The sequence below is a fragment of the Coturnix japonica genome, chromosome 1 (assembly GCF_054131305.1).
Source record: "Coturnix japonica strain WE chromosome 1, WE-NBRP24, whole genome shotgun sequence".
Taxonomy (NCBI): domain Eukaryota; kingdom Metazoa; phylum Chordata; class Aves; order Galliformes; family Phasianidae; genus Coturnix; species Coturnix japonica.
In genome coordinates this window covers 140,498,185-140,508,572 of record NC_140663.1, presented here as the reverse complement: position 1 = coordinate 140,508,572, position 10,388 = coordinate 140,498,185, and the positions used below count along the sequence as shown (strand labels likewise).

General features: G+C 51.9%; 1 protein-coding gene across 1 annotated transcript; it reads right to left on the bottom strand.

The window, feature by feature from the left end:
- Window positions 1-616: 616 nt before the first annotated feature.
- POU4F1 (POU class 4 homeobox 1) lies at window positions 617-2,737 on the bottom strand. The gene is made up of 2 exons (XM_015851678.3): window positions 2,327-2,737; window positions 617-1,693 (listed from the first exon to the last, which is right to left on the bottom strand). The coding sequence occupies exons 1-2, from the start codon at window positions 2,447-2,449 to the stop codon at window positions 647-649; spliced, it is 1,170 nt and encodes a 389-aa protein (XP_015707164.2). The 5' UTR covers window positions 2,450-2,737; the 3' UTR covers window positions 617-646.
- Between the last annotated feature and the right edge of the window lie 7,651 nt (window positions 2,738-10,388).

Here is a 10,388-nt window from a genome sequence, read left to right as displayed (position 1 = left end):
GGGGCGGGGGGGGTGCAGAGAGTGGAGAACAGCACAGGGGGGGGGGAACCGCACAAAGGGGAGAGGCGGCTCTCAGGGCTCAGCACAGACAGAGCCGTGGGCAAAGCCTCGTGAAAAAGCGCATTCGAGGAAAATAAATTAATAAATTAATAAATTAATTAATAATAAAAATAAATCCAAACCCACGAAATCCATCTCCGACCCAACCGGCCCTCCCCTCCCCACCAAAGCACCGCCGTCCTCATCTCTCAAGCAAAGGGAAAAGGGAAAGAAACCAAAGTAATGAAAAGAGGCCCAAACCAAAGCAAACGTAGCATCGTCACCGACAGTTCCGCCCTCGGCTCGTGGCACGGTTTTGTTTTCCTGCTGAAAGCTGCGACTCAGTGCCGGGTTCGTGGCTGCCGCGGTACCGTCGGTGCGTGGCGGTGCTGTTCCTTCTACCGGGGTGGGAGGGGGGGGTTGGGAAGGGGGCAGAGAGGACGGGGCTGCGGCCCCGCGGCAGTCTGAGCCCCCCCCCCCCCACCCGTCCTTCCTCTGGGGCCGTCCCGGCGCCTCTTGGTGCGAATCATCGACGGCGCTGCCCCGCTCCCACCCTCCGTTCCCCGCAGTCCCTCGGTCCCCCCGCGCCCCTCCCCGACCCCTCCCCCTAATAGGTGGCGGAAAATTTCATCCGTTTCTGCTTCTGTCTCTGGTTGCAAAACCAAACCCGCACCACGTTCTTTTTGAGGTCCAATTTCTCGGCGATGGCAGCAATCTTCTCGGAGGAGGGCCGGGGCTGGACGGCGAAGTACGCCTCCAGGGAGCGCTTCTCCGGGGCGGCGATGGAAGTCCGCTTGCGCTTCTTCTCGCCCCCGTTGAAGAGCTCGGGCTTGTTCATTTTTTCCCGCTGGGCCCCCTCGGCCTCCTCCAGCCAGGCCTGCAGGATAGGCTTGAGGGCGATCATGTTGTTGTGCGACAGCGTCAGCGACTCGAAGCGGCAGATGGTGCTCTGGCTCAGCGAGCCCACGCCCGGGATCTTCAGGTTGGCCAGCGCCGAGCCCACGTCGGCCTGGGTCACCCCCAGCTTGATGCGGCGCTGCTTGAAGCGCTCGGCGAAGGCCTCCAGCTCCCGCGGGTCCGTGTCCGAGTCGCAGATGGAGGCCAGCCCCGCCGCCCCCACCACGGCCGCCGCCGAGGCCACCTGCCCCGCCGCGCCGTGGTGCGCGGCCACCAGCCCCGGGTGCGGCAGCCCCGACGGCATGTTCATGGCGGCCGGGTGCGAGAGGTGGCTCAGGCCGTGCATGTGCGGGTGCGGGTGCGCCGAGCTGGAGATGAGGCCGCCGCCTCCGCCGCCCCCTCCTCCGCCGCCCCCTCCGCCGCCGCCCCCGCCGCCTCCGCCGCCCGCCCCGTCGTGGCCGCCGCCGCCGCCTCCTCCGCCGGCGCCGCCCGGCATGAGCGCCAGGGAGGGCGAGGTGATGTGCTCCAGGAGGTCGCCGGGCTCCAGCGCCTGGTGGTGGTGGTGGTGGTGGTGGTGGTGGTGCGCCAGGGGCACGGTGGAGGTGGAGGTGCAGGGGACGCTGTTCATGGTGTGGTACGTGGCGTCCGGCTTGAAGGGGTGGCTCTTGCCCTGCGACACGGCGATGTCGACGGCGGCCAAAGCCTCGGCCCGAGCCAACAGCGTCTCATCGAGGCTGGCGAAGAGGTTGCTCTGCAGCTGCGGGGACACAGAACAGAGCGGGGGGCGGCGGGGGGCCGGGGAGAGGCGGCAGGGAAAAGGGTAAGGGGCGACAGAGAGGGGACAGAGGACGGAATGATGGGGAGGAACGAGGCGAGGGGGGAGCGGAGGACGGAGCAGAGAGGGGAAAGGGGTGGACGGGGTGCGAGGGGAAGGAATAAATGCGAAAAACAAAAGAGAAAAAGGAAGGAGAGAAAGGAGAAGAAACGGATCTGTAACTCTTGGCCACGAACGGTGCCACGCACGCACCGCGCGCTCCCTCTCAAAGGCCGAGTGATAGAAAGGAACGCGAAGCGGGGCTGAAGTCGGAGCGCCGCGCGAACGCCGCTTTCAAAAAAGATCACAGCGCTCCGATGATTGCAGGGGAAGACATGAAAAAAACATTAAGCGCCGCTTGTCAGAATGTGCCTCGCAGCGGTTTTTTTATTAATGCACATACACAGACATGCAGCAACCAGGAGAGAGAGGGGAACGGGGGGGGGAGGGAGGGGGAAGAAAGAGAGAGAGAAGGAAGGAAGGAAGGAGAGAAAGAAGGAAGGAGAGAAAGAAGAGTGGAGAGAAAGAAGGAAGGAGAGAAGGAGGCAAGGGGAGCCGGAGCCGCCCGTCCCTTACCGGCGGCGTTGGCAGACACGCTCTCCGGATCGCTTCCGAGCTGGAGTGCAGCGAGGGGTACTTGTGCTCAGGTAGGGTGGGATGCATGGCAAAATGCGGCTGCTTGCTGTTCATCGACATCATCTTGAAGGCTTGGCATGTAAATCCACAAACACTCCTCAAGTAGGGCGGAAAGTGCTCTCCGGCTCTCTGCCCTCTCCCTCCCGCCGGAGGCAGCCGCCCGAGGTCGGGCCGGGCTGCGCTGGGCTGGGCGGGCGGTGAGGCTCCCTCCGGCCCCCGCCGCTCACTCCGCTGCTTGCCGCTGCCCGGCGCCGGGCGCGCTGCGCTGCGCTCTGCGCGCACCTGAGCCCCGCATCCCGTGGCTACAGCCGGGCGGGCTCTCGCGAGAGCGTGGCTGCTGCGGCTTTGACAGGCATCAGCTGTCTCCCCCCCTTCCTTCTCCTCCTCCTCCTCCTCCTCCTTCTCCTCCTCCTCCTCCTCTCCCGCCTCCCCGCTCCGCACCTCCCGCAGCGCGCACGGATCGCCAGGGCAGGCGCGGGGCGTCTCTCAGAGAGGCCGCACCTGTGGCTGTCTAGGGCCCGGCCCCTCGCCAATGTCCCCCCGTTCTTGGCCGAGGTCCGTGCGGAGATTTCCCCTCCTTTCGGCCTCGCTACGTTACTTCCCCGTTATTAGCTGCTTCCTCCAGAATAACTCATGTGACGGACATTGGTTTGAGGCACTCAGGGGCTATCGGTTCCCACACAGTTCCTCCCCCCATCTCCTCCCCATAGTCTACTGGAATTGTGCATTTCCCTTCCGCTCCCGAGCGGGGAAAACAAAGTTTGCTTTGCATGGTTTTAGGCAATTACCAACGGAACAGCTAATTATTCATTTCCTTCTTTATTCCCCCTCTCCTTTTTCCTCTTTTTTTTTTTTCTTCCCCTCTTTCCCTCCTTTTTTCCCACTCCCTTCTTCCTTCCTTCCTTCCTTCCTTCCTTCCTTCCTTCCTTCCTTCCTTCCTTCCTTCCTTCCTTCCTTCCTTCCTTCCTTCCTTCCTTCCTTCCTTCCTTCCTTCCTTCCTTCCTTCCTTCCTTCCTTCCTTCCTTCCTTCCTTCCTTCCTTCCTTCCTTCCTTCCTTCCTTCCTTCCTTCCTTCCTTCCTTCCTTCCTTCCTTCCTTCCTTCCTTCCTTCCTTCCTTCCTTCCTTCCTTCCTTCCTTCCTTCCTTCCTTCCTTCCTTCCTTCCTTCCTTCCTTCCTTCCTTCCTTCCTTCCTTCCTTCCTTCCTTCCTTCCTTCCTTCCTTCCTTCCTTCCTTCCTTCCTCTCCTTTCCTTTTTTTTTCCTTTTTCCCCTTTCCCTTTTCCCTTTTATTTCCTTTCTTTCTCTCTTCCTTTTCCCTCCCTTCTTCCCCTCTCTCCCCACCCCTTCCTCTCCCGTTTGCCACAGGAATGTTGATTCTCACACAGTTCCAAACTGAATAAAAAGGAGAAGTGCTTTGGGGAACGAATCCTTCCCTCCTTCCTTTTGTTCTCTCTCCCTTCGTGGCTCATCGAATACTTTTGAACCCAAATGAAACACTTCAGGAGGGACAGTGGAGTTAGAAACCCGCGGCTGTTCTGTAAGCGTTATTTGGGGTCATTGCCCCGCTTTAGAGCAGTTTTTCCCTTCTAGCTTCCTTATGGACTCGAAGATCCTCAGAGGCAAAGATGAGGACGGTCCTCGGAGTAGCCAGGGAAGGCTCTTCCCCTCCGGAACGCGGAGGGTGCCCTTACGGAGAGCCATTCCGCAGCTCCCCCGCGGCCAGGAGGGAACGAACACGGGCTGCGGGGAGGGGGAGCTCCGGCATTGCTGCTGCTCCGGGACCCCCGCTCGGGGATGAACAACGTGGCATAGAGACACCGCTGTGCCGGGGGTGGACTCTCTCGATTTACAGACGCCCTCCACCCCTCGGGTGGCAGCGGGACCCTTGTTTCCCCCCTCGGGCTTCGGTGTTGGGGCCGGGCGCTGCCTCTGCCGTAGCGTTGGGGACTTGGTACCACCTTCTTCCCTGCCAGATCTTAAACGGCACCGTAGGAAAAGGCAGAAGGGGAAGCAGAGGGAGGTGGGGGGGTTGCTCTAAGTTGTGAGTTCAGACAGCGCTTGCTCTGCCTCCTCGGCATTTCAAGCCCTAAAGGAAAAACTTTTCTTGGGACACCTCTGTTATTATTACTATTTCCGAGGCGCTAACGTGAAGCAACGCTTTATATATCACTCCCTAGATCCTCCTAGTGTTCGTTCCTCGGGGGCCCAACCCAGTCCCGTGCTGATGGACGTAGCCTGAGAGTCGACCTGGGGAGACGGCCGCACTGCGACCCTGATACGGTGGGTCGGGGCGGGAGGGGGGGCATAGAGACACATATACACACATGCATGCCCACATATACACGCACATATATACACACATACATACACATAGATAAACGCACATATGTATAGACACATATATACACAAATATATACATATACACACATACACATATGCACACATACGTGTACACACGTATACACACATATATACACATAATGCATTTATGTGTCCCGCAGATTTCTCTGGTTTCAGATGCAGGAAATGGGCGCATATCTAGAATAGGCTGTGCTGCCCACCTCGAGAAGGCACCAAAGCAGCCCCTTATGGCCACAGTGAAACCATTTGCAAATTAATCGCTGTAATGCATCGTGTTTGGCTTTCCTTTTTAGGATTCCCCGAAGACAGGTGGATGGTTGGTCTAGATAGAATTAGAAGTCTTTTCCAGCCTTAATGATTACATGATTCTATCAGTATGAGGATATTAAGGACTAAGTATCCGCGCCTGACCACAGACAGCCATACATCCCGACTTCTACATGGAGTCACCGTGAAGCTCATAGGACCCCGCTCTGACCCTCCCTGGCTCTTTATGCCACCCGGCATTGCTCTGTGGCAGTGTTTTCCTGCCCAGTGTATCAGAGGGAGAACGGGCAGAACGCCTCAGCACCGTCCACTGAAAGTCAATATCCCACTCAGCGCCAGTTGAGTTTTCCCTTTCTAAAGAGGAAAAAACTCAGCTGTTTTTCCTTTAGATGTCAAAAAAAAAAAAAAAAAAAGCCTTCGGAAGGGAAAAAAAAAACCAACAAAAAAAACCTTTGGGTGAATGCACAAAAAGTGTTTCCATGTCCTAATGAAGACTTTCCCTACATCAGCAAAGAGCCGCTAATTACCGCGGTGCGCGCTGCAATCACCGCGGCCGCAGCCAAAGTGTAGAACGGTGTCCTATGAAAAATTGAAACGCGCCGCGCTGCTGGACGTCCCGGGGCGGTCCTCCGCGTCTCTGTTGGGAAAGTTGCGGAGAGGTCCGCAGGAAAGCACCGCTCTGCTGATGGCAAAGTTTCTCTTCGGTGCTTCTTGCAAGAGAGAAGCGCCCCCGGCACCGCACTCCGCAGCCCACGGCCTCTTTTGGTCCCTGGGGGACGCCGGGGGCTTCAGGGGGCCCCGTCCCGCTGTGCTCGGAGAGGGAACGGAGCGGTGTCTCCCCGCCCTCCCAACCCCCCCGACTCGAATCCGAGCACGTAGCGAGGGGCTGGGAAGCGGTTGCCTTGTCATGTAACACATTGCCCTGATTTATTATAAAATTTTAACGAAATCATGCATATTTTAACAGCCTTTAATCACTGCATGAAAATTTAATTCATGAACTGTAGCGCGTTTAAATAAATGAAGTGTTAATTCATTAGGATTAATTAATTTGTTAAAGGATTGTGTGCAAGGTTAAGGTGGGAGAAAAACTCTTTGTTGGTTTCGCGTCTTAATCACCGGGGTTTGTTAACAGAGACGGGGAAAAACGTATGGCGGAGGGGGGGATGCTGCGTGCTGGGCGGGGGACCCCGGGCAGGGCAGCACCCAGCGTGGGGAGGGACCCGTCGGGCCCGGGCGTTGTCCGCGGGGTGCGAAGGAGCCCGGCAAAGCCGGAGGGGGCAGCCCCGGGCCCAGCGGCAGCGCTTCCCTCCCGAAATGTCTCCTATCACTTGCGGTGGGGTGAGCGCCCCGGCGGTGGTTCCAGGAAGGAGGCCCGGGAAAGGGACAGGGACCATTCTTATCCCGTCCGGGTCTTCTGAATCCCCTTTGGTACCTAATGGCCGGGTTGAGGAACATCGGGTGCTGTCCGAGGTCTTGACAGCACCGATTTGGCTTCCTTGAAAAGCAGAATGCAGACAGCAACCCACTAACCTGTATGAGTATTAGAGACGGCACTCTCTACCAAGAAAAGCTGAAAACATAGTAAACTTTTTTCTTTTTTTTTCAGCTCAGCTTCATCCTCTTCTGCTACATCCATGACGGCGGGAGCACAGGCATGCTGTCCCCTCCACCTGCTTTTCTTGGCTTTCTGTCCTTCAGCTGGTGGAACTAGCTAGACCATGGCTTGATCTTGGGCCACAAAGATGGGAGACATGGCACTCTTCAGATTAGGCCCCTCAGGCACAAGAGTGTCCTTCCCTGGATCCCAGCCTACAGCTTACCACAGATATACCAGGCTGCAAAGGACTAAGGACAAGTCCCGGGTGAACAGCTGGAGGGGATCACGCATCACCAGGTTGCCCAGAGAAGCTGTGAAAGCCTCATCCCTGGAAGCCTACAGGGCCAGCCTGGATAAGGCACTGGGCAGTTTGATCTGATGTGTGGCAGCCACGAGGTTGGAGCTCAATGATTTTTAAAGTTCTGTCCAACCAAAGCCATACTGTGATTCTGTGATCACCTTTGCCTGCAGGTGTTCTTTGGAATAACACTGAGTGCCCATATCCAGCTACCTTAGTGCCACTTTTCTTCTCTTCCAAACCTGGAAAAGGGAGAAGACTGAGTATACTCACGTGGTGCCATTCCACATCAAAGGCAGCAAGGAAGGAGTGTCTTCACATTTTGCAATGCGTTTACCTTAGCCAGAGTATGGAGGAAGTGTACTAAGGTTTTTTTTCCAAGCCTATGGCTGATGAGACGGAGCAGCAACACACTTAAGCACTACCCAAGAATTTCTATCATTTAGCTGACTCAAACTGCCTTTAATTTTGGTGAGGGAGTGCAAAATGAAGAAGATTCAAACAGTTGTTGGTGCTGCAGCAGCCTTTCATGGAAGGAGGCAAGGGCAAGCGGACGGGGGCTCTCAAAAGGCCTTCATGGAATCATGAGGCAACAGGTCACTTTCTAGACAGCCTGTAGGTAAATCTGCCTGCCAAGAAGTGAAAATTCGACTCTTGCTTTCTTGTGCTTGGGTGTAACCCAACAGATTCCACTGGCAATGAACTGAGGCTGGTAGCAATCTCACTCTCCTGTACTATCAGTACCCTGGAGAGCGTTCTTCTATTTTAAAGCCTGCAAGTTGCTTGGTATTTAGTACAGTAAGTATAATTAGATTAAGTAAAATTTTTACAAGCTATTTAATATCATTAGACATCATCACTTTGAAAAATCTACTGTCTTATTCAAAATTGTAATAGTTAAGTTTTAGATCTTGTATATTACAAGTCTACATTACTAGATAACTACATAACTACATTACTACATAACTGCCATAAAAAATTAACAATGATGAACTCGTGTGTAGGCTCTTTTATTCAGAGAACATGGTAAGTACAGCAAGAAATTAAGGAAGCACAGCACTGACAGAATGCAACCTAGATAAGTGAAACCCCACATATGGTTAACAAATTTGTAACTGAAGAAACCCTATTAAAATTTTTAAACTGAAAGAGGGCAGATTTAGGCTGGATGCAAGGAAGAAATGTTTTACATTGAGGGTTGCTCAGAGAAGTAGTGGATGCCCAAAGTCAGATTGGAGGAGGCTCTGAGCAATATGACCCAGTGAAAGGTGCCCCTGCTCATGGCAAGGGGGATCAAACTGGATGATTTTCAAGGGTCCTCTACAATCCAACCCAACTCATGCTATAATTACACATATATAATATGTGTATTTGTTGTGGCATCATTTACTCCTCCAAACTCTAAGCCAAAAGGAATACAACCTATATTAACTAAATAAGTGCATAATTTAGTAATCAAAGGGCTGCAGTACCTCCCCTAAAACAGGCTGAGGGAGCTGGGTTTGTTCATCCTGGAGAAGACAGTAGAGTGACCTCACTGCAGCATTTCAGTATTTAAAAGGGGAACCAGCTTTTTACAAGGGTAGGCAGTGATAGGACATGAAGGGTTTTAAGCTCAAGGAGGGAAGGTTTAGATAGGATGTCAGGAGGAAATTCTTTACAGTGGGAGTGGTGAGGTGCTGGAACAGGGTGCCCAGAGAGGCTGTGGATGCCCCTTCCCTGGAAGTGTTCAAGGTCAGGTTGGATAGGGCCTTGGGCAGTCTGGTCTAGTACCAGGTATGGAGGTTGGTGGTCCTGCCTGTGGCAGGGGATTGGAACTCACTAATCCTTGGGGTCCCTTCCAACCAAGCCATTCTAAGATTCTATGAATCTACAGCTGGGTGGCTGTTTTAATGGCACTCAAAAAAATGAACAGTTGACCAAAGCAAAACTAAAATACAGTAATTCAGACTGTTTCAGCTTTCAAAGTCACAAAACATAAACTCCTACTTTGAGCACTGGATGCAATCACAGCCTACTTACTGTATTTGTAGTTGAGATTTGAGAGAAAGCTTGCCAAAGGGCTACTACATGTAAGTATATCACCTCTTGTGGTGGTGTAGAATGTTACCAGCCCCAAGCAGGTGGACGCCTGGTACCTGCCTTGAAACATCTTTTTGATCATTTTTGAGAATGAGATACAAAGTTTATGATTTTGGCCTTCAGCATTTTTTTTCTAACCTTAGGCTCCCTTTTTCTCTTTATCCCAATGCATGACAAACAAAGGTCATACAGAAGGGCAAACCTTTAAGTAGCATTCCTTTTCAAAGAGATAAGGAATAGCACTGGAAAACCTTTACTAGCCTTGATCTGCAGTACAAAATATCAGTTGTATTCATGTTCTTATCACTGAAATCTACTTGTGCATCAGAAATGTACTGGAGTAAGCACATAAAATACACCTCCATAAACCAATAGGAACAAATACAGTGACCTTAGCACTTAATTAGATCATTCAGCAATATGAGGATATTTTAAAAAGGTATTTGAGTCACCCTCATCTTTTCTCTGAAAGGCTTAAACCAAGGCTACATTTTTTGACTTAGCAAAACTACTCAAAGCAAGCAGCAGCTCATGTACAGATGCTACTCTTTAACTTCCAAAAATCAAAAATGAAAGCCTAAGTGAAAAAGGAATGACTAAACTTTTTCAGGTGGTTTACTGAAAGCAGAGTTGGGAAGCATGGTGTCATACTACACGTCACCGTGACAGGGGACTCGTGTATATGGCCCAAACAATGATTTTTTTTTTTTGTTAAAGTTATTTCTTGAATAAAAACAAACAAACAAACAAACAAACAAAAAAAAACCACAACAAACCCAAACCCATCTAGAATGAACATACCAATATCCATGTACACATCATGGCGTCAAATGTAATTCTTGTTCAAACTGCTGAACTTTGCAAAAGATGAGCCAGACAAAGTCTATTGAAATTTTCCAGGTGACTATTACTCTCTTCAAGGGGACAAAAGGCAGTGTATGGATTTTTCATATCATGTGTATTGACGAATCAAGGATTTCTGTTTGTAAAAAAAATGCCACCAGAGGCCTATAAAGAAAGAAAACTGGCATCTTACAATGAAAAGTGCCCTTCAAAAGATTTCAAAGATTCCACCACCACCTCCTCACAAAAACAAAACCAATGGAAAAACCCCACCAAAAAACAACCACACAAAACAACAAAAAACCCTTAAAACACAATAATGCAAAGAAACCAATTTTGCTCTGCTGCTTAATTAGGTCTCCTGCCTGCAGTAGGCCATCACATTATGTTGACCTATGCAATACTTTATGGAAGAGTCACCTCCAGAGAGGCTGAAAGCCATTTCCATCAACTGTATTGATGCTGACACTAGAATGGTAATACATCTAACAAGGAGGAGAAAAGGAGATTTTATTTTTTGTGAACAAGCTTACATTTATGTTTAACAGAACT

Coding starts and splice junctions, on each gene's coding strand:
- POU4F1 (XM_015851678.3), bottom strand. CDS start 2,449: ATGATGTCGATGAACAGCAAGCAGCCGCATTTTGCCATGCATCCCACC. Junction 1,694..2,326: donor CGTGTCTGCCAACGCCGCCG/GTAAGGGACGGG, acceptor GTGTCCCCGCAG/CTGCAGAGCAACCTCTTCGC.